General features: G+C 34.9%; 1 protein-coding gene across 3 annotated transcripts in view; it reads left to right on the top strand.

The window, feature by feature from the left end:
* Positions 1–25,554, top strand: part of bs (serum response factor blistered) — a 423,352-nt gene that overhangs the window by 351,916 nt on the left and 45,882 nt on the right. For all 3 annotated transcript variants that reach the window (XR_011333218.1, XM_069831666.1, XM_069831668.1), the window contains exon 4: positions 14,487–14,585. Coding sequence is in view for 2 of the 3 variants with exons in the window: in XM_069831666.1 (XP_069687767.1) it covers positions 14,487–14,585 (99 nt within the window). In the remaining variant the exon portion in view is untranslated. The remainder of the gene's footprint in view (positions 1–14,486; positions 14,586–25,554) is intronic.

The following is a 25,554-nucleotide window of genomic DNA, read 5'->3' on the forward strand; positions in this document are numbered from 1 at the left end:
CTTTGTAGTTGTGAATAACAAGATAATTGAATATATGTGAAACAGTTTCTTTTTTTGCCATGGAATGAAACATGGAACCAGGAGATTTAAATTAACCACACCGAAGCATAAGGTCAAAGTCTTCAGCAGAACTTCCTACATTTATTTATTTTATTCCATCTCTTGTTCTTAATACATTTGGAGTATAAATTAATTTATTTGAATCGCTCGCAATTCCCTGTTTCCCATCGAACATTCCACGATTCTAATCATCTTTAAAAGGAAACTTGAATTCCTTTTTCGTCGAACTGAATGTTAATTAGCCTAACAAATCATAGTTTCTAATTCTCGCAGAGTCGAGTTCTCTCCGCCATTTACAAAATGGCTACCGGGATTCTGTCCCGGACGGTATGAAAAAATATTTTGCCTCTTCGATCCGCAAACTTTCCCTAAAATGTATTTCGCTGATATCTATTACCACACTAAAACTTCAGATTCTTCAATTTGAATTTATTTTTAACGTATCCTGTGAGCACCTTTTTAAATGTTGTGAAAAACTTCAATTCAAATGACGTGACACAATTTTAAAGAACATTCGAAATAGAATTTTTTATTGAAAGTAAGAATAAACATGTCTGCCACACTATGGTTCAGAGGCTATCGTATGCGATTTCCAACGAAAAGAAAGAGGGAGGAATTGTATCTTGGTTCACTTGGGTGACCATCCGGTAAGGTGCAGAGTATTATTGCTTTCCACTGTCAATTGTTTGCACTTTTATCTATTTTGTCAACATTCGAAATATGTTCAGACATTTTATTTTTTCATAAGATAGTTGTTTTCCTCTGCTAACTTAAAGAGTACAGTGTTTGTGGCTCAAAATCTGCCAGAAACTTTTTCCATTTCTTTGTGATATTAATTTTTTGTTTCTTCGCATCAACAGGAAGTTCACAAATTTCTGTGTTAATTAAAAATTATAGGTATAGTACAATGTTTTTCAATTTTTTTCCTACCGCGAATGAAGAAATAACTAAAACTATTGTCTATCTTGACTCACTTTGGACATGGACACAAATTCCGACTTAAACTAAATCCAGAAAAATCACAGTCAATAATTGTGCGTCATTCACGGTTGTTAAGCACTATTATCATAACAAATATTTCTCAGATTAAAAGAAACGGCACCGAAATTCCGTTCAGTGACTCAGTAAAGAATCTAAAAGAATCAAACCTTAAAGAACACGTGGAACCCTATGGTTCCGCGGTACAACTTTTAGAAACGCCACCATAGTGGAAAAAGCGTCGTCCGGTTTGTACGGCCCTGTATATGCTGGCGTCGAGGATATTAGCCAACGGGAAGCATGGCGCGATGACAATGACGGCATCAGAAACAATACAAGGAAGTGCATGTGGGGACAGCAGAATGTCTGGAAAAATGACTAATCCATACCGACTTGTTATGATCTTAACATTTGTTTATCATTTTGAGCCTATGACCTCTTTAAACTACACAGTTTAGTGATGTAATGTGGACAAATAAAGATGTGGGTTCAGTACACAGAAATGAGTGTTAGCGAAGATGACACATACTTTTCATTGTAGGTTTTACGTATTTCGTAAAAATTTATTTTATCATCTTGGGATTGGTATTTCTATTCATAGAGTATTTTGTTGAATTATTATTAAACGACAACTACCTTATACAGGGTGCGACAGTGGAATGCGACGATTTTCATGGCATTCTTGTGGGACACAACCAATTTAGACGAAAATGCTTATTCTGGAAGAAAATGACAATTTATCAGACTGTGCTTACTTCCTTCCTTACTTACTTACTTACTTACTTACTTACTTACTTACTTACGGCTTTTTAGGAATCCGGACTTCATTGCCGCCTTCACATAAGTCCGTTATCGGTCCTTATCCTGAGCAAGATTAATCCAGTCTCTACAATCATATCCCACCTCCCTCAAATCCATTTTAACATTATCCTCCCATCTACGTCTCGGTCTCCCCAAAGGTCTTTTCCCTCCGGCCTCCCAACTAACACTCTATATGCATTTCTGGATTTGCCCATACGTGCTACATGCCCTGTCAGTCTCAAACGTCTGGATTAAAGGCGCATTCACAATGAAAATTAAACGTAACGTAAGCGTTAACTTAAGAATATAAACGTTACGGTAAAATCAAGAAGTCATACCATCATTCACGATGGGAACATAAGCATAACCGCAAACATATTTGGTAACCGTGGAAACATAACAACGACGCCATTTCCTCATATTCTGTCGTATACTTCAACGCTCCACGATTGTGTTCTGTTTGCAAATCACGTAAGCATAAGCATGAAAGTTTGGAGTTTGCAAACTTTCATGTTAACGTCTTACGGTAATGTTTATGTCAATGCTTATGTGAATCATTGTGAATGATCCCATTTGGTAGCCTGGGCGCAAACTTCTGTGTTTATGTTACGTTTATGTTTAATTTTCATTGTGAATGTTACGTTTATGTTTAATTTTCATTGTGAATGGGCCTTTAATGTTCCTAATTATGTCAGGTGAAGAATACAATGCGTGAAGTTCTGCGTTGTGTAACTTCCTCCATTCTCCTGTAACTTCATCCCTCTTAGTTCCAAATATTTTCCTGAGGACCTTATTCTCAAACACCCTAACCTCTGTTCCTCTCTCAAAGTAAGAGTCCAAGTTACACAACCATACCGAACAACCGGTAATATAACTGTTTTATAAATTCTAACTTTCAGTTTACCACTCTGTACTTATTAAAAATACATTCTTTAAGGAAAGAAACGAGTCAAAGTCAGGGTAGGAATGCGAAATAGGGAGACAAGTACGACAAGGATGCCCTTTATCTTCTACCCTGTTCAACATCTACTTGGAGGATTTGGTGAAGAACTGTTTTCAGAACATGGGAGGGATGATAGTAAGAGGAAGAAGAATAAAGTGCGTAAGATTAGCTGATGATATAACGTTGTTAGCTGAAGAGGAGACGATACTAAGGGATATATGCTAATGAAGCTAAATGACAAATTTGCAAAGGTAATAATTGATTCTCTTTTCAGTATACCATGCTGAAAGAGTTATCTCTTTAATGAAGTGTAAATGGTCAGATGTAAGAAACGAGTGTTCTGTAGACTTGATAAAGACTGAACTACGAGTATATTTCCCAACTTCAGTATGCAGAGAATAAAATTCATCTTGGAAAATAACAATAATACCACAAAAGTAGGCCTACTTCAGGCTACCAAATAATAGGCCTATGTTAAATACGGTATGAGTGATGTCAGCAATGCTCCGTGTTTCCCTAGGTATGCCTGGTTTCATTACACTTACGTGGAATTTAACATGTAGGTTCTGTAAATGTATTTTATTCTCGACCATGCCGAAATGTAGCAATTATACACCTGGTAGCAGTCATTTAATGCATGTCATTAAAGTACACCTATTCATTAAAGTTCAGGTTTTCGATTATTCTCGGATATGCAATCGAAAGACGAGGGAAACGTCACGGAGGCTGGAAATCCAATATTGTCGCAGAATGTTATGTTCTGTTACTATAATAATTAGCGTTAATTGTAAATAATATTCAAATAAATTCAATTTGTCATCTCGTTTTTCAATTCTAAATCAATTTCCAGGTTATACATTCTCTGCATCACATCGAGGTCAATGACATTATTGTTCCTCGGAAAAAATCAATACTTTCGCGTCTGCGCACATCTCACAATTCACGAGCTATGAACAAGGTCACTTCCGATCTTCTGTCAGATACAAATAAAATGTATACTTCTGAATAATTTAAAGTTAGAAATATGGTCGAGCATAAAAAGTCGTATGAAACTTGCCTATAATGGTAATTAAGACGTTCGTATGAAAATTATGAAACTTGCTTTCGCTCGTTTCATAAACAGACATACTTGCATCTTAATTACTATCATTATAGGCTCGTTGCATAATGTACTATTGTGACGTTAAATGTCTAAATAGAGCTAAGAATGGTAATGATATTTTACCTTAAACAATAAACAATATTAGTGCTACTAAGTCACTGGTATGTTCGCATAACTTGCATCTTACTTGTTTTGGTTAAAATTTTCCTTTTTTTCCTAAATCAAATCTCTCGACCCTAGGTTTGGGACATATTTTCACGTGCTTTAAATCTCCTTTACTGCTTCCTAGCTTTATGTTCTTTCCCAAAGAAGCCATAGTAAAGATTTTTATAGCATAAAGTACTCAAATTTATTTATTTATTTTATTGCTAGTAAGTTTGAAATGAATACAAGCTAATACAATGTAAGATAAACTAGCCCACTCCTGAATGAGTATGACTCGTGCTCAGGAGGGGATTCCAATAGAGACGAAAATGAAATTAAAATTGAGAGTGAATACAGATTAAAAAAGTGTTTCATATGTTTAAACCCAAACTATAAATCCAATACCAATTTTTTTTATTAATTTGGACATGATTCGTGGTTAAAATTATATTTACAATAAAATTTGTTTAATAATCTGGGATCTTGACTCATGCTATGATAAAAAGCTGCATTTGGTTTTACAATTAGGTTCAGACAAACGCAGAGAATTCATATTTTTAGTTCTATATTTATGTATATACATTTCAAAGTTATTCAGATTTTTGTGAAAATATTTTAATAAAATAAAATAATAAATTTGTTTAATGTCTAAAACTTTGAAATGTTTAAACAACAATTCAATTGAGTAATCTTTCTGCTTTTTTAAAGAAATTCTTAATACTTTTTTCTGTAATAAAATTAACGGATGAAGGATGGATTTATAAGTTCCACCCCAACCTATAATACCATACATAAATGTAGATTGAAATAATGCTAAATAAATTATACGTACCGCAAACAGTTAATTGACAAAATATTTCGTAGAAAAACAAAGTAATATAATGTTTTACGTAATTTATTACAAATGTAATTACTATGATTATTCCATTTTAAATGATTATCAATAATTATACCTAAGTATTTAACCTCATTAACTTCATTAATAACTGAACAATTGCAATTTATATCGGAACACTCAAAATTATGCATTTTAATTTTTAGTGTAGATGAAATTGATTTATTACCTTTATTATTTAAAGAAAATGGGATAACTATTGTTTTATCTTTATTAATTACAAGTTAATTTAAATCGAACCATTTTTTTATTAATTTTAAGCCGCATTTTGCATTATGATAAGCATCAGTCCAAGTTTTTCCACTAAAAAGTAAAACAGTATCATCAGCATACGAATATAAATCACCTTCATATTCTTTAAGGTCTGTCATTAAAAGGTCATTAATATACGAGTATATTAAAAATAAAATCGGTCTAAAAATCGATTACTACTTTTGTGCGAGATCGTGCGTATTTCCTTGGTTTCCGCACAAAACCAATCCGCGGAAAGTCTAAAATTCCACATTCAGTATTCCCAACTTAACACATATAACAATTTCCCTCTTCTTACCGCTTAAGTGACATATTGATTTTACTGCTTTAGGCTTCTAACATATTATTTTTAGAGACGTTCAATATAGTAATGATTATAAATTGGAAACTTACCACTGCAATTTCACCTAAATTGCACTGTTAATTATTGTTTTTAAATATTTGCAAAAATTAAGTAAACTCTACGACTCCACTAAAGTTACTGCATTCGTGATGCAAGTAACATTAAGGAAGCCGTGAAAAAATCTACAAGATTCCAGACTCATCATAGACTGGGGGGTCCACACCTGTGGAGTAACGGTCAGCGCGTCTGGCTGCGAAACCAGGTGGCCCGGGTGCGAATCCCGGTCGGGGCAAGTTACCTGGTTGAGGTTTTTTCCGGGGTTTTCCCTCAACCCAATACGAGCAAATGATGGGTAACTTTCGGTGCTGGACCCCGGACTCATTTCACCGGCATTATCACCTTCATATCATTCAGACGCTAAATAACCTAGATGTTGATACAGCGTCGTAAAATAACCCAATAAAATAAATAAATAGACTGGGGGGGGGGAAGACAGACGTATATCACGGCCTGCTGGAGTATAGTAAACACAGAAAACATATTAAAGCAACACTGTTGAAGATAGATTTTTTGTTTTGCAAAATTGCCGTCATTGAAGAGAAACCAAAATGGAGATTTCATTGCAACTAATTAGAAATTCCTCTTTCAGGTATGTAATAAATGATCTTCGCACAAAATAATGTACGATATACGAGCGGTATGTTTTCTTTCAATTCTCGGAAATTAAAAAAGCTCAACTACGTTTTGCTTTTCCAAACTTTTCCTCGAACATGAAAAATTCAAATTACCGCTCTTGTAACGCATATTACTATTTTGCTAGTCCCTCTATCGCGATCAAAATGACTCTTTGTTAATAAATTTGAATTTTATAAAGACAGATGTCCGTAAAAGTGTCCATTTTTGCTTGTAAACAAGGATATATGTGTTAAAAATAGACATTTTTTCACGGAAATTCACATTTATATTGACTATCATACGAGCAGTATGCTACCGGTACTGGAAACATTGACGTATTTATGACACGCCACATTAGGAAGTTGTGTGGCATTAAGGAAGTGGAGTACGAGGCACGCAATGTTCCTCACGTTGGCAATGGTTGCAAACTACTGCGGTCCTTAAATGTCGCTGTTGGAGCGGAAACAGGACGCAGTCCAGCAGATCATGTGGGCTGGATATTATTTTTTACGTGCAGAGTCGTCATTGAAATGTGCCCGTACTTAACGACAGCAGTACAGTTAAACTTGTCACACTTCATCTTCATAACATATGTTTCTATGAATTTCCGCCGTTATGATTTATCAGTCCTTTCGATTTCTTCCAACTCGACAGAAAATCTATATTAATAATAAATCTGTAGCCGAAATTTTTCTGGTAATTTTCGATTTTCCAAAAATAATTGGTCCTAACATATAGAATTAACCACCCTGAAACCGAAAATAGCTTTTTTGAAATTTTTGCTTATATGTCTGTCTGTCTGTTTGTTACCTTTTCACGCGATAATGGATGAACGGATTTCGATGAAAATTGGAATATAAATTAAGTTCGTTGTAACTTATTTTTTACGCTATATCGCATTCAAAATACATTATTTAAAACGGGGGTTATAAGGGGGCCTGAATAAAATAAATCCAAATATCTCGTTTATTATTGATTTTTGTGAAAAATGTTACATAACAAAAGTTTCTTTAAAAATAATTTGCGATAAGTTTTATTCCTTGAAAAAGTTTGATAGGACTGATATTTAATGAGATAAATGAGTTTTAAAATTAAAATAACTGTCATCTAAGGCCGTGTAATGAATTAAAAAACAAATGACTTCGTCTATAAGGGGCCTTGGACAGCAACAATCGAAAGCTATGAAAGATAGCCTACAGAGAATGTTTCTGTGTTTGTATGAAGTAATATCGGAAGCTAAATTAACCAATTAGTATAATTAATTATTATTTCACCATTGGAAAGTGTGGTTTCTCTAGATGGACATAATGATATAATGTTATTACAGTAACTTCTGATATAATAATATAATATAATATAATATAATATAATATAATATAATATAATATAATATAATATAATATAATATAATATAATATGTCATATTATTTAAGTTATTTGAAGGGTTCAGAACCATAGTGGGCCAAGCGCCATTTAATGAATACGTAGAAAACAAGGGTTAAAATGAAGTTATTACCATAATTCAATGGAAACCTATAACAAGTAAAATAAAGTATACACATTAAATCTAAATGATGTCAATGTTCATTAAACTATGGTTGCATGTAATAAAAATTAAGAAACATGTTAAAGGAATTGTCATTGCACCAAATGAGTGTCTGTGGACCAAAATGATCCCATTTTAATTATTTGGATGCAATTTAAATTAAGTAACATATTAAACGGTTTATCCTTCTATCAAACACGAATGTTCCCTGGATCAAATGGCCTATTTTAATTATGTAATTACTTTATATTTATTTCTAACGGGTGCAGCGGAGCGCACGGGTACGGCTAGTAATAAAATAAAATAATTGATCTCGCATCTCGTGCTAGGTCTTCCAACAGATCTTTCTTCTTCTATCATACGATATACACATTTCTTATTCACTGGATAGATTTACGTTCTGCATATCCTTGTTATTTAACATTGTTTTATTTCCGTTTAGTTTTTTCTTATTGTAACTGTATACTTAGCTGGCTCACTGTTACTTGACAGAAGTGGAGCTATCATTTCATCACGGTTTCTAACTGAACTCTCGTTCCACTGTCAACTGTCCGTGTTCGTCATAGGGTTCCACCAAAATTATTAAAATTGTCTATGCGGATGACGTGAATATGTTAGGAGAAAATCCACAAACGATTAGGGAAAACGCGGAAATTCTACTTGAAGCAAGTAAAGCGATAGGGTTGGAAGTAAATCCCGAAAAGACTAAGTATATGATTATGTCTCGTGACCAGAATATTGTACGAAATGGAAATATAAAAATTGGAAATTTATCCTTCGAAGAGGTGGAAAAATTCAAATATCTTGGAGCAACAGTAACAAATATAAATGACACTCGGGACGAAATTAAACGCAGAATAAATATGGGAAATGCCTGTTATTACTTGGTTGAGAAGCCTTTGTCATCTAGTCTGCTGTCAAAAAATCTGAAAGTTAGAATTTATAAAACAGTTGTATTACCGGTTGTTCTGTATGGTTGTGAAACTTGGACTCGCACTTTGAGAGAGGAACAGAGATTAAGGGTATTTGAGAATAAGGTTCTCAGGAATATATTTGGGGCTAAGAGAGATGAAGTTACAAGATAATGTAGAAAGTTACACAATGCAGAACTGCACGCATTGCATTCTTCACCTGACATAATTAGGAACATTAAATCCAGACGTTTGAGATGGGCAGGGCATGTAGCACGTTTGGGCGAATCTAGAAATGCATACAGTGTGTTAGTTGGGAGACCGGAGGTAAATAGACCTTTGGGGAGACCGAGACGTAGATGGGAAGAAAATATTAAAATGGATTAGAGGGAGGTGGGATATGATGGTAAAGACTGGATTAATCTTGCTCAGGATAGGGACCAATGGCGGGCTTATGTGAGGGCGGCAATGAACCTCCGGGTTCCTTAAAAGCTAGTAAGTAAGTATTTGATTAGTTTTCTTTTCTTTGCTTAAGTTGAACGTTGAATGACAGAATTCGCCTTAAGCAATTTGGTTATCATACACTTATCAACATACAGTTTTGTACATGCATATGTAGGGTTACTTACATTTCATCCACTCATACATGCATATTAAAATTTATTTTTTGCATGATCATATTTTTTTTTTGTTGTATTTACAACTATTGTTGTTAGCCCTTGAAAGTTAGAATTTCCACACAGAAACTTGTTGCTATGGAAACCATTTTTTCATGACATAAAACTATACTGACATAGACCCATTACAGTGCACTTATTGTTACTTAGTTACCATTACAGTGAAGTTTTGCGAAGGCCTTGGAATAATATTGCTCTAAATTTTCAATCCAAAATATATTGTATTTGAAATTTTAAACGTATGATCGAGCAAAAAGTGTTGTACAATACACGTTTGTAAAAGAACTTTCCAACCTTTTATCGTAATATACTATTACATTTCTTTTAACTTGTTTATTTCCCTCATTCGCCTTTTTCGTACTTTGCAAAAATATCTTAAGGATTTGATTATCTGCCCATTTGTAATTCTTGATATTTTGGCTAATATAATTTATTTACTAAAATGTAGCCTTTTTTGCGTAAAAAGTGTTCACTCAAATTTGTGTTATGTTAATAATATATGTTAATATAATTCGTCACATAATACAAATGTAATTTTCTATATTGCCCTTAAAACCTTTCAGTTTTCGCACTCCTAGCCTAATCCATGCAAAACCAAACTAGCATGTCTGTCACATACATGGTCTTGACCCCATACAGTTTTAACTTTCCTGTAATTTTGTAGAGAAGTTTTATTATTCATGTAATAATTAAACATTTATTGTTTTTATATACCATTATATATATATATTTTTTTTTTCAAAACGTTGTTTCCACTTTCATGATTTTCTGTCCACAGTTGTCCTAGTCAAATTTATCTAGTTCATTTTTAAAGCGCTAACCCAATTTATTTTGTCATTCGTTACCAATTTTTTAAATTCTAAGCCAACATTTTGTTATTCTTACAATAATTTTTCCTCTGTTGCTATATCTACCACATTCCAACATTGATGTTCTCTTGGGCATCGAATTGTGGAGTTGTAAAACTCGTTTACAATATTTATTCTGTATTACATAAATTTTCTCCCAACTACTATTAAAATGTCCCCATAATATCTCAACACCGTAGAATATTCCGGATTCTATTACTGAATTATAGGTGTTATTGATAGTTTTTTTTTCTGTTTTAGCTGGGCACATATTTATTGATAATAGTGCATGCCCACAGTTCAGAGTTGCTCTACGGATTTGTTTATTCCATTTCGTCTGTGAATCTAATATTGCAGCCAGATAATTGATTTGCAAGTCATTACTGAAATATTTAACTAGTATTCTGCATTTGCATGCAAATTTAAATTTTAAATCTCGATAAGTGCAATCCTAAAAACGTGTCATCGTTTTTCTGAAATGTTTCTTGTGTTTCTACATGATATTTTTGTTTTTGGACAAAACGCTTTCGAAACAGTTGCGGCACACTATTCAGAAATTTAAATAAGATAAGATAAAGTGCACAAGATAAGATAAAGTACACAATTGAGTTTTATAAAAATTTCACAGTGCCAACTTTTCTATATGGCTGTAAGAAATGAACCTTGAAAAAGGGAGATTTCAATAACATAAAGTCAACCGAAATGAAATTTTTAGGAAATATACTATAATATAGAAAAGTACAGGATACCAGAGTGTGTTTGGAATTGAACGGGTTACATCAGCTTCTTGTTTATGGGGATGACGTGAATATGTTAGGAGAAAATCCACAAACTATTAGGGAAAACACGGAAATTTTACTTGAAGCAAGTAAAGAAATAGGTTTGGTAGTAAATCCCGAAAAGCCAAAGTATATGATTATGTCTTGTGACCAGAATATAGTACGAAATGGAAATTTAAAAATTGGAAACTTATCCTTTGAAGAGGTGGAAAAATTCAAATACCTTGGAGCAACAGTAACAAAACGATACTCGAGAGAAAATTAAACACAGTAAATAGGTGAAATGCCTGCTATTATTCGATTGAGAAACTTCTGTCATTCAGTCTACTTTAAAAAAAACTGAAAGTTAGAATTTATAAAACAGTTATATTACCGTTTCTGTATGGTTGTGAAATTAGGACTCTCACTTTGAGAGAGGAACAGAGGCCTAATTGAAAAAAATATCAAAAGTATGTTTCATATTTTACATACATCTTACTTACTTAGTTACTTACTTACTTATGGCTTTTAAGGACCCGCAAGTTCATTTCCGCCCTCACATAAGCCCGCCATAGGTTCCTATCCTCAAATCCATTTTAATATTATCCTCCTATCTACGTCTCCACCTCCCCAAAGATCTTTTTCCCTCCGGCCTTCCAACTAACACTCTATATGCATTTCTGGATTCGCCCATACGTGCTACATCCCCTGCCCATCTCAAACGTCTGGATTTAATGTTCCTAGTTATATCAGATGAAGAATACAATGCGTGCAGTTCTGTGTTGTGTAACTTTCTCCATTCTCCTATAACTTCATCCCTCTTAGGCCCGGTCTCTGCAACCTTTATTAAATTACAACAGTGTGTTATTCCATTTTAACTGTAAACTTAACAGTTGAAGCATTTCTTCAACTACTGTTAGTACTAACAGGCTGTTAAAACCTATGTTAATTTAACTGCCCAATTTCATGCAGTTAAATCATTTAACTCTCTGTTAGCATAGAAGTATCCAATATGGCTGGTGCGTTAGATGCTGAACTTATATATCTGGATTGTTTAGAAAATGATATCCATGAATACTTAAACAGAGCGGGTGATTTCTGTGATTTGACAGACCAGAAGTTCATACAAAGGTATAGGCTATTTTCTGCGAAGCCTCCTTTTCGCTTTCGACTTAGATCCGTTTGTTTGTTTATTCTCATTAATTGGTTTATACTGCGAAATAATTTCCAGCAGAAGTTTTCTTTCGAACGAAGAGAAATTAGTCCCACGATTTCTTTTTGTTCCAGTGTTTTCCATTTCATAACAGCAATAACAGCAATACCAGTACGCCGTTCCACGCCATTGTGATGCAGACGAGGAAAGAAGCAGAAATCAAACCTGAGAGAATAGAAAGACTTCTATCCTTTCTGAATCAAACAACGGAAACAAGGGAGAATCGCAATTGTCAGAGTTCATAAAACAGAAGTGACCCTATACTTGGTTATAGGTTATGGTTAAACTCTAGAATCTCTGGTCCTAACAGAGTGTTAACAAACAGAATGTTAAAATGTGAAATGTAAAGTTGAAGAAACGCAATATTTTTAACAGCAATTCATACTTTTAACTTACAGTTAATTAACGCTGTGTTAGGTGCATTTTCACAAAGGTTGAAGAAACCAGGCCTTAGCCTCAAATATTTTCATAAGGAGAAATAAAATTGAGTGAGGAACAGTCAGTTATTGTCGGGCGACAAGGTATAAGATCGTTAGCTAGAATGCCTAAGTATACCATTGTAAAGTAACCTTCATGCTTACATTAGTGAATTTGTTGCCCATATGTTTTCAACCGACGGAACAGTTTTGTTATGTAAGGTTTGTGAAAAGACAGTTAATCACGAGAAAAGGTATTTTATAAGTGAACATGTGTCAACTACGAAGTAAAAATGTGAGTTATGTTGATATAATTTAAACTTATTGCTAAAATATATTATGCCTTATCACCATCAAATCGATAAAAATTCGTTCCGGCACCGGGAATCGAACCCGGGACCTCTCAGCTCTGCGCGCTGAGGGCTCTTTCCACTGAGCTATGCCGGGACACGATCCACGGTGCCGGTCAAACTCCTCTCATTGTACTGTTTTACGGCCTACTACCTGCATTTAAACCTATGTAAGTCAATATGCAGGAGCGCATATTTAAATGACTTTTATGGCCATATTCAACAAGCGTTTGTGATAACTGTAAACATTTAATGTATCAAATATTCATTATATGAGGTCTCGCCATCCTCATTGAATATTAACACGACAGCTATGAAGTAGTCAATGTGTATTATCACCATTAAATCGAGAAAAATTCGTTCCGGCACCGGGAATCGAACCCGGGACCTCTCAGGTCTGCGCGCTGAAGGCTCCTTCCAACTGAGCTATGCCGGGACACGATCCACGGTGCCGGTCAGACTCCTCTCATTGTACTGTTTTACGGCCTACTACCTGCATTTAAACCTATGTAAGTCATTGTGCAGAAGCGCATATTTAAATGAGTTTATGGCCATATTCAACAAGAGTTTGTGATAACTGTTAACATTTAATACATCAAATATTCATTATATGAGGTCTCGCCATCCTCATTGAATATTAACGCGACTACTATGAAGTAGTCAATGTGTATTATCACCATTAAATCGAGAAAAATTCGTTCCGGCACCGGGAATCGAACCCGGGACCTCTCAGCTCTGCGCGCTGAGGGCTCCTTCCAACTGAGCTATGCCGGGACACGATCCACGGTGCCGGTCAAACTCCTCTCATTGTACTGCATTTAAACCTATATAAGTCATTGTGCAGAAGCGCACATTTAAATGAGTTTATGGCCATACATATTCAAAAAAGAGTTTGTGATAACTGTTAACATTTAATACATCAAATATTCATTATATGAGGTCTCGCCATCCTCATTAAATATTAACACGACTACTATGAAGTAGTCAATGTGTATTATCACCATTAAATCGAGAAAAATTCGTTCCGGCACCGGCAATCGAACCCGGGACCTCTCAGCTCTGCGCGCTGAGGGCTCCTTCCAACCGAGCTATGCCGGGACACGATCCACGGTGCCGGTCAAACTCCTCTCATTGTACTGTTTTACGGCCTACTACCTGCATTTAAACCTATGTAAGTCAATGTGCAGAAGCGCATATTTAAATGAGTTTATGGCCATATTCAACAAGAGTTTGTGATAACTGTTAACATTTAATACATCAAATATTCATTATATGAGGTCTCGCCATCCTCATTGAATATTAACACGACAACTATGAAGTAGTCAATGTGTATTATCACCATTAAATCGAGAAAAATTCGTTCCGGCACGGGGAATCGAACCCGGGACCTCTCAGCTCTGCGCGCTGAGGGCTCCTTCCAACTGAGCTATCCCGGAACACGATCCACGGTGCCGGTCTAGCAATAACAAAGACAGACCGCTCACTCCTGACAAGCCGAACGTTAACCTAATGAATGGGATGATAAATAAATGTGAGTGAAGCACTGTCACTGAGCACGCACTGATGTCTTGCAGGGAGCAACGGCACGAGCGAGCAGCACCAGTCCGCCAGCGAGTCTCGAAGTCCGACCGAGATGCAGCCAGTGCCGGCCTCGCAGCCACAACTGATCTCAGGCAAGGCGATCTCTTCCAGCATTAGCTTCTTATGCCACGTTTCCTAATCTGTAGCCCTTCCTTACCAGTGCGACTTTATAGGAAATACACAAACGAAAAAGGGCATGGAGCTTAACCTGTGCCTCCATCTCCGTTACTGTGCAAACGATCTTCATGAGCATGATTCAGATTCCTTTCTTGTGATTCGTTAGGTCTAGTTTTCATTAGAAGAATTAACAGTAGAGTAACTTAGTCAAGTACTAACTACCCTTTTAACTCTACCAATGTAAGCGTAATTGATAGAGTACTTGATCATGGTAGAGTAAGATTGCACAGTAGTATAGTAACTCGACCACTCGCCTTCCCCTACCACTGATTTTTACTCTACTCTATCAGCACTATACTAATGAAAACAGGTTTGGCATAGTCGAGTGTACTGTTTATGAAGATGCCGTGTGTTTGGCGAGTTCTTATACCGGTATGGCATAGTTGCGCCCCGCGGTCAATTGAGAGGCCTAGGCATGGCATAATTGCGCCCCGAAGAAATCAGGTAGCAGATGGGACATGGCATAGTTGCGCCCCGAAGAAATAAGGTAGCAGATGGGACATGGCATAGTTGCGCCCCGAAGAAATCAGGTAGCAGGATGGACATGGCATAGTTGCGCCTCGATGAGCATAGTACACACGAAAGTGACTGTCATAAAATAGATAAATTACTTAAAAATATTACAGTGATAGCTGCATTGAAATCAGGTAGGCCTAGCGTATGATCAATTTTGGTATTTAAAATAACACCTTTTTATTGATCACACACAATAAATGAACTGCATTTTTTGTTTCTACATCGATATCTTAACCCTACGGTACAGAGTTTCGAAAATTGAAACTTAGAACCATTATTATCAATTATTAACTCTTCACCCTTTTCACTAAACTTAACATTCATTTTAAATTAACCTCACTATACGCCACAGACGGTGTGAAAATCACTAATGAAATGTCAAGACTGCTAAGGCCCCATATTCCAACGGCTCACTCATTTGAATATGTCAGTTAATAAAGTACTGCCAACTTCATGGTGTTCATTTTAACGGTAGGCTATTGATAATCACTGCATAAACAGTAGAAAAACAGTTAATAAAGTACTGCCAACTTCATGGTGTTCATTTTAACGGTAGGCTATCGATAATCACTGCATAAACAGTAGAAAAACAGTTAATAAAGTACTGCCAACTTCATGGTGTTCATTTTAACGGTAGGCTATCGATAATCACTGCATAAACAGTAGGAAAACAGTTAATGAAGTACTGCCAACTTCATGGTGTTAATTTTAACGGTAGGCTATCGATAATCACTGCATAAACAGTAGAAAAACAGTTAATAAAGTACTGCCAACTTCATGGTGTTCATTTTAACGGTAGGCTATCGATAATCACTGCATAAACAGTAGAAAAACAGTTAATAAAATACTGCCAACTTCATAGTGTTCATTTAACGGTATCGATAATGAATATAAATCGCATAAGAAATCAATAAGGTTGGTTGGTTACGAGGCTCGAGTTTCCGTAGTGTCTTTTTCTCTACCTATTTCATCGGGGCGCAACTATGCCATGACATTTTCTCTACCTGAAGGGAACGGGGCGCAACTATGTCATGCTTTTTTCTCTGCCTGATGGGAACGGGGCGCAATATGCCCACAAAACAGGGACCCTTTTTTATATGCTGCATTTTATCTGATCGTGTGGCGCAACTATGCCCTGACCTCTTATACTTGTTTTTTTGAAAGATGGGACATGACAGTTAAGCGACCGAGTTTGGAACTACAGTGCCATATTGTTAATATGGACTACCACGCTGCCAGCTGATGGAAGCTAGCAATATGGATATCCTGAACTAGCACCAACAGATAGCGCGCGTGTACTTTGAGGGATGCGCTTTGCGTGTGCATTTGTTTTCCGATATATAAACATTGAGCATTTACCTAGTGTATTAATACATTAAATGCTCTTAAAAACAACTCAAAATGGCAAATTTTTGTGTGTTCCTATATGTAAAAACCAGGGAAAACCTTTTGTCTTCATTCAGGTCCCGAAATATTCTGAATATATGCTTTGAACCTTAAAAATTTAACTAATGAAATTGCGCCTCGAAAGTGTTAACAATTAAACAAAAATAACTACTTCAAGTAAGAAATTGCTGGCTACAGTTTCATTTTGGAAGAGGGAAAAGTAAATTAATAAAAACATATGCAACCTTGACAGCAAGCTATGTCTCGATAGTTTACGCCTGCAGTAAACTCTCGATTAACTGAGTTGTTTATTATCGAGCACAATCCATAGTGAAATCCATTTCGTGAATAATGTGTTTAATGTGCTGTAGATTAATTATTAAAACCATGTTTTCACTTCAAATCTTCAAAATCATCCTGCATAGTATTCAAAACTGCATGCCCTTAACCTATAAAACACAGGAATAATTGTGGTACTAGCTACTGCGATCATATTATATCATCTTATCAAACATTTCATTTGATCTTTCTGCAACTAGAGGGAAAAAATACGAGGAATTCAATCTCGATAGTCTCTTCCCTATAAAAAAAACACATTGGTGGCTGCATATCCTTTTTTTATCGTAGGCCTACGGTACTTAGAATACTAATGATTAAAGAGGTAATATTTACTTTCGACAAAGTTCCTATTTTATTTATTTTTTTGCACCTCGTTCTCAAAGTTCTTGTTTAGGTTCGTACATATTCAATTTACTCGAATCTGTATTGTGCATACTGCAGATTTCCTCATCCATCTCTTAAGGGGAATCGCTCAGTATTATACAAGTTTACGCTATTTTTATTATAAATTAAATTAAATTATGAGATAAGAAAATACTGAATTATATTAAACTAGTGGCTTGTGCAGCAAATGCTGCTGCAAACTAAGTTCGTTAGACGTTCAAATAAAAATTTTTCAGATTTATTTTCAATGAAGAATACTTGTCTTTTTGATAGTTATTTGCTTCCATAATAATGAAACATACTCCCTCTGGATGGATTTTTTTTAGGCCAAATACTTTTTCTTGAACCTATCCAACTTCAGTTTTTGAGTTTCAATGCGAAAACGCAAGTATCAATGTCAGGACGATAGCAGTAGCTATTTCAGGTCATTGTGGATTGTAGGCAAAAGTTAAAAAATGTCAGGTTTGCTAAGCTTTCGAACAATAGCATTTTCGTATAGCTGCTGCATGTACAACTTGAAATGTAGAGCGTAAAATCATTTTATCCTACTAAGAGATCTTGCTGAAATGATCTGGAGACTACAAAATTTTCTAGGCCTCTTATTTTATCAGTAAGTAATACCTTTTGATCTTTCCTTAAGAACTGTAATTTTTGCGCTCTCTCGAGCCAATACTGAAGACAATGACACATATCAATATCTACACTACACCGCCATTAAGTATATCGAAAAAGACCCAACCCCACTAGGTTAATGAGTATAAAAATATTGGATTTTTAATAACAATATTATTATCTTACTTAAGTTTAGTAGTTATATATAGCAGCCACTCAATAAATTATAGAAATGATGATCTAAATTAAGATATTCTCTACATTTACTTACATAACCTCAAAACGTTTCACTTTCATGTCATCAATATAACATCAATATTATGTACAATTAAGGAAAAATAGACGCATCATGATATTAACTATAATAATATTTAATTTCTAATGGTAACAATGTCATCAAACCACCTCAAGTTTCGTAGATTTGAATATCCAATACACAGCTGTACTCAGAAAATTATACAGTGCAGAATCAGTTTTTAATAACAAATTGAATTGAGCTCTAAATAATGGCAATCCTGCAGGTCATGGCCTTCGTGTAATAGCCTATTGTTTATTGTAGTGTGTGTTTTGTTCTGAAATTCAATCAAGTCGGCCGTGATTCAATAAAATTAGTTCTCAAAACTGACAACAGATGGATTTTGGAAAATAGGAAAATTATGTAGGAAAATTGACATTTCACTGAAAACTACAACTTTTCCGAAAAACTTTGGGTTCCAAGCTTCAAAATGAGGGGCCATTTATTAAAATCCGTTCAGGCGTTTTCCCGTAATTTCCATTACCAGTTCAAATTATTTATATATATATATATATATATATATATATATATATATAGATTATACTAGGTTATACAAAATAATTATAAATATAATTTTGACACGCATAAAAAAACAACAAGCCGGAGAACGTAATCAACTGTAGCATACGACATAATATAGCCCTACATCATGTTGTGCCGCATGGAACTCTCCTGCTATCTAACGGTAAAACTTCGCATAAGATATCCCTATTGACGTTAAGATGGCTGACGTTAAAACATTCATTGACAATTGACGCGAAAGTAAGAAAACAATACAAAAATCGACAGAGAATCAAAGACGAAACGTACCAATGCTGGCATTGTGTGCACAATAAATGTCGTCAAGAGAGCTATTAAGCACTCGCCACGTGGGAACTGTAAGTTTGGCAACTCAACCATTGTTACCATAGCAACAGACCTATGTGACATTCAGTTGTTTTTCCGATCGCAACGCTCCTGTCATGTCCCATCTTTAAAAAAAAAAACAAGTATAGTTTTGTGTATCGTCATGGTGCTTAAGGTGGAGCTGAACTGAATTTTGGTAATTTCTAAACTATAAAAAATACATGAATTATTGCATACTAGTTCAGAGCATTACTTGGTACATACATGCAAATTTTCAAAGCTGTAGTGTAAGTAATATCTGAATTATTAATTACTCATATTAATTTTATGTTAATATTTTGATATCTTGTGCTATAATTTCACAAATTGTTTAATATATTTTATTCTCAAGGTAGCTTATGGCATGGTAAAACTTAATTGGCAATTAATTTGCTCAAGATCTATGTTTTGAATTAAACATTATTGAATTTAATCATTTCAATATTTAAAAAAAAAATCATGCACATTAGGGAATTAAACATCTTTAAACCCATTCATAAACACTACACAATATTGAATGGCAGTTATCAAATATTCGAATACACTGAAAGAGCAGAAAAAATTTCAGAACAATATGTCAATAAATGTGGAGATTTTGAAAAAGTGAATGTGGAGAAAACATTTAAACCGAGAAAATAGACATCAGAGTTTAAATGCATTCTACATACATCTTGAAACTCTGCTATCAGTTGGACACGTATAATACTATCTGAAATGGACTCTCTGTCTCAATGTGCAAACAAGCGTTATTAAGGAAAACCCTGGAAAAGTAGAGTCTGTACTCCTTTTGCGTGTGAACGAGTACTCTACCAAATTCGGTAGAGTAGAGTAGATCGGCTAAAAAGTATTCTAATTTACTCTGGTGCTAACTCTACTAATGAAAACTAGGTCTAATATCTAAAATTCAACCATCTCATGTGACATGTCCTTTCAAAAAAAAAAAAAAAAAAAAAAAAAAAATGGATTTAATTATTTAGTACGAAATAAATAAATATATATATATAGGTCCAGATATTTATTTACACTACGTAATACATTCATTTGTTTAAATAATCTTATAATAAGTTGCGTGTGATTTTTTATGACTGAACTATACTTCTGCTTTGTCAGTGCAGTAGTTCTGTTCCAGTTCACTGAACCTTTGGGGTATACTCGTATACAGGGTGTTAAGAAAAAATATCCAATATTTTAGGAGGTGCTATTATGCATCACAAGAAAAAAAGTCTAATAAACATGGGTCCTACAACACATACTCTCTGATACCTCAACGCTTGTTCATAGATGGAGCTCAATGTGACGTCCATTCATGGCAATGCATTCCTCTGCCGTTCGGCGTAAGGAATCATGCACTCTTTCAGATTGACTTGGTTGTTCTTGATAACCAAAAGTGTAGGGGGATTTAGATTTGAGGAACGAGCAGGCAAGGTCTGGGGCCTCACCAATCAATCCAGCGGTCCTGAAATGTGAACGTCAGGTGTTCACGCTCATTGCGGAAAAAATGTCCTGGTGTGCCATCATGCATGAACCACATCTGTAGTCTTTGCTGACATGGCACATACTCCAGCAAGGTAGGAAATACATTAATTAGAAAATCCTGATAACAAATCCCAGTTAATCTCTGTGGTAGCACGTATGGCCCTTAACCTATCGCCAAGAACGCCTACCGATACGTTGATTGAGAATCGGTGCTGATGTTTTGTTTCTTCAAGTGCGTGGGAATTTTCATCAGCCCACACATGCTGATTACGAAAATTCACAACACCAGTTCTGCTGAACCCTGCTCATATCCGCAACCAAACTTTTCTTTTCAGTATTCCCTACGACGTATCAGTATTTCATGCCAGGAGTGTCAACTACGGTATGATTATCTGGTAGCCTGCTTTATTGTAGGGCAAAAAAATGCATTGCCATAAATGGACGTCACATTGAGCATTTCCTATGAACAAGTGTTCAGATCTCAGAAAGTATGCGTCGTAAGACCCATGTTTATTATTTTTTTTCTTGTTTTGATGCATACTATCATCTCCAAAAATATTAGATACTTTTTTATGCTCGACCATGCCGAAATGTAGTAATTATACACCTGGCAGCAGCCCTTTAATGGGCCTCATTAAAGTACACCTATTCATTAAAGTTCAGGTGTTCCACTAATCAGAAAATACCATTGTAGCAATATGAAAGCGCAAGTATCGATTATTCTCGGATATACAATCGAAAGAAACAATAAATCAATAAATCACCTATATTTGAAATAAAGTCAGTTCTGTTACTATAATAATTAGTGTTAATTGTAAATAATATTCAAATAAATTCAATTTGTCATCTCGTTTTTCAATGTCTAATTCAATTTCAAGGTTATATCAAGATTAATGTTTATTTTACTCTCTAGATTATATGAAGGTCAATGTCGACATTTGTTTCTCGGAAAATGTCAATACTTTCACGTCTGCGCACATCTCACAATTTACGAGGTATTGCACAAGGTCAGTTCCGGTCCTCAGTCATATAACATGAATCCTTATGAATAATTTCAAGTTAGAAATATGGTCAAGCATAAAAAGTCGGATGAAACTTGACTATAATGGTCATTTCATAAACATACTCGCGTCTTAATTACTACCATTATAGGCTCGTTGCATAATGTACTATTAACACCCTGTATACTACGTTTAAACATTACCTTATAATACTCCAAATCCCTTGCCCCGATTATTACTAATTAAGATTTTTTATGAATATCTGTCATTACTTGGTAAAAAAAATAATCAATAAATATTCACAAAATTACTGTCACATTTTTAACTGTAAGTACTATATTTCATTCATTTTTCAGTAAATTTTTTTAAACATTGTTTAAACTTTTTCACCAAAAACACCTGACCCTGATAATGGAAATACGTTCTCGTAATATTCTTGTTTCATATCATTATTGCAGCAACTTTTCATTTAATGTCGTTCATAAAATGAAGTCGTACGGTTAGCAATATCATCTACTTGATTTCTGTTCAGACGAATAGGTTTTCACGGTTGATCCTTGGCCGTAGTAGCATTGTGCTGGAACAGGTTCGAATTAATTCAAATTTCAGGCGTCCCGTCATGCTAATCGACCGCTCGAGCAGGGCTCATCCCTATCTCTAGCTGTCACTGTTGTTTATTATGTGAGTTTTTATGCGAATCCAAGTCCAGAAAGCAAAGGTCATAGGCTACTTCCTGGTCGTCAATTAATTGAGGTAGTTATATTCCATTTAATGAATAGCTGTAGTTCGGTGTTTTTCCATTGCTACTGGAGTATTAAAGACACAACATTTCTAAAGCACGACACTCACGGCTAAAAAGTAACTGCGGTTAAAATGTAATTTCTTCGCGCTATTAATAATCGCTGGTTACTTACACACGTTTAGCTGACACCCCATTTAACCAGAGTAAAGTCTGTGATGGTACAAAATGACAAATGGAAAGCATCGTTATCTCTGCAAAGATGTATGTATGTATGTATGTATTTATTTACACTGCAAGTGGGCAAGCACCCGGTGGCAGTGGTATATACAATATTAACAATACACAATAAAATGATAAGCAATACACAATAAAATTTACAATACATAATACAATTTACAACACATATACAATTTTATATACAATACAATAAGAATACACAATACAATTTAACACAATAATAATAAAACATAAAATAAAACACCTAATTTTACAACACAACCTACATAATTATGTATAGGTCCTACATAAGTTTCAATAGTCTTTCACTTTACTCTCATATCATTCCCTGTAGTGGCACTATGACGCATTTCACTGACACTTTAGCACACATTTCACTGACACTATAGAACACATTTCATTGACGCTATAAATTATCACTGATCGGAATTGTTCACTGCACTGTAAAACCATAACTTCACTGTCTCACCTCGCTTCACTGATACAACAGTTCAAATAAGTCAAATAATTGCATCCTTATGCATACTTATAAACAGAACTACATTTAAACTAAACATTTCTAGTCTAAGGCCCTCTTACACGCTATTTTTAAATAATTTACAATTCAAACCAAGGAAGTAAACTCGTCAGATAAATACATGTCACCTTAAAAAATTAAATGTTGAATGTCACCTTAATTTTAATTTGCACTTTATACACAACTTTTTAAGTTATTCTTGAATCTCCTTAAGGAAGGACAGCCCTCAAAGACCGCTGCAGGTAGGTCATTCCAATCATTTATAGTTCTATTTAAAAATGAGAATTTACCTACATCCGTTTTCTGTTTCCTACATTTGATTTTAAAATCATGATCGTTCCTACCATAGTACGTTGGCTTTTCTAACCGAGCCGTTATGTCTACCCATGCTTTCTGACCTAATGTGCTCTATACAATGATGTTATTCTAGTTTTCCTACGTCTGTTTTCCAAAGTTTCCCATTTAAGTTCTTTTATCGTATCGTTTCCATCTTCTCTTTTACCTTTAACAAATTTAGCTGCCCTATACTGGATTCTTTCTAAGGAATTTATCTGATATATTCTATAGGGATCCCAACACGTAGTTCCGTATTCCATTAACGGTCGCACTAACGTTAGATATGCTATTTCCCTCGATTTGGGGCTAGCCTTTCTCAAGATTCTCATAATAAAGTGAAATGCCCTCTATGCTTTGCCTGTAACATTATCAACATGCTCTCCCCAAGAAAGTTGATGATAGTGAATTCTAAAAATTGCATGCGTTTACTGTATTTTCGTGTTGCATTTATTTTGCTTTGGGCACTGTTATGTTTCCGGGTTGCATTTCTTTGTTTTTCGGTGATGTTAGGTTAAAATCTTACAGAGGAAAATAACCGAAAATCATCAGGCATGTTATCTCAGCGGGAGTCTTAAGTGATTTCAAATGTATCCCAAGTTCACAACCTTCAAATATCGTTTAATAAGGCCTTAATGCAAAAACTGATACAAAAACTTATTGAACAATTCTGTACTGCTCGAGAAAAGTGGTACAAGTCAAAAATTTTAATTTTACAGAAGAAGGAAAAAAAAATGTCTTCACACTGGTTTATGTAGATATGATTTTCTTCTTTATGAATTATTCTAATTTTGAGAAATACTGATGTCTCTTTTCCCAAGCGAGCAGATGTTCCGTAAGTTGTCAATAAACTAATAAAACTTTTTGTGGAAACTGACTTTTCCCAAGCACTGCAGAATTGATATATAATTCTAAAATATTATATCGTACTTGAAACATTAAGTTTGTTTCAAAAAATACAGATTTATATAATTTTTCCGTCTCCTGAAAATTTTACTTCTCTGGACTTGGCGAGTTTTTGAACTCCCGTTTCAATTTTAACCTGTGGCTACCGTAACTGAAGTTGATCCACGTGGGGATGAGAAGTCATTGACTAAATGCACGTGATTGAACGGAGACGAAAAACAGGAAGGGAGGTAATAAAATAAAGCAATGAAAGGGAACTCCAATACAGGAAACATCTGGAAAGGAACTAACACGTAAAATTAAACTGAGAAAATTAATAAGGAACCTATGTAGGTAGTGGTGCATCCGGAACAGACTGATGGTGAATGGGCGCGATTTTCAACTTTTTTCATCAATATAAACTGTATAACAGTCCATTGACGTCTAGCTCAGCAGTAAGTTGTCGCATTTCTCACGAGTTCTTTCCTTCCCCAGTCGATCACTATACTCCACCATTATGCAAATAATATTATTAAAGTTCACTGTTTAAAAGTTCAGTATCTCGTGTATTATGGTTGATACAAGTGTGCAAGCGCGCTGTTTATTGTGTTGATGTCACGTCGATTATAGTATGTTCTATATGACAGGTAGAGTTTTATTTATACAGAGCGTTCGCCAGAAAACAGGTTTCGCTCAGGCAAATGTCGTCGGCCTTTTACTGTTACAGATCGAACGCGACTGCGGAGAAAATAATGTGTTCATTTCCCCTATACCGAGTCTGTGAAGGTTTTGTGTTGCGTAGTAAGGAGAGATAGCACAGGTTGAAGACAACGTCAAGGTTAAGAGCAGTGATCGCCAAAAGCTGTGTCGCGACACATGCCCCTGTCTCCACTCAAGCGTAACCATGACATCATACCCCCACCCTCTGCTTACAGCCTTCACTTCGATATAAGTAAAGACATTTATCAGCAGCGGACGTACATATGTGATGTTACAAGTGTGTAGGATAATATGTTTCGATGTCTTTTCCAAAACAGATACTAAGTAAAAACTTAATTTTAAGGAGCGTGGAGCAAAAGTATTTATTTTGTGCAGATGGCAAAAATATGAGATACTTAATTTGTTGTAAAATGTTAAATGAAGTATAAAAGAACAATGTACGTTGTCATTATTCTTCTTGTTATGAAGACTACCGCGCTCTTACCTGTAACTTGAATAATAAACGAACAATAAAAAGTAACGGCTTCTATGTCTTAATCGGAGTAAAATACTTCGA

This window comes from Periplaneta americana, chromosome 7, assembly GCF_040183065.1.
Source record: "Periplaneta americana isolate PAMFEO1 chromosome 7, P.americana_PAMFEO1_priV1, whole genome shotgun sequence".
Lineage (NCBI taxonomy): Eukaryota > Metazoa > Arthropoda > Insecta > Blattodea > Blattidae > Periplaneta > Periplaneta americana.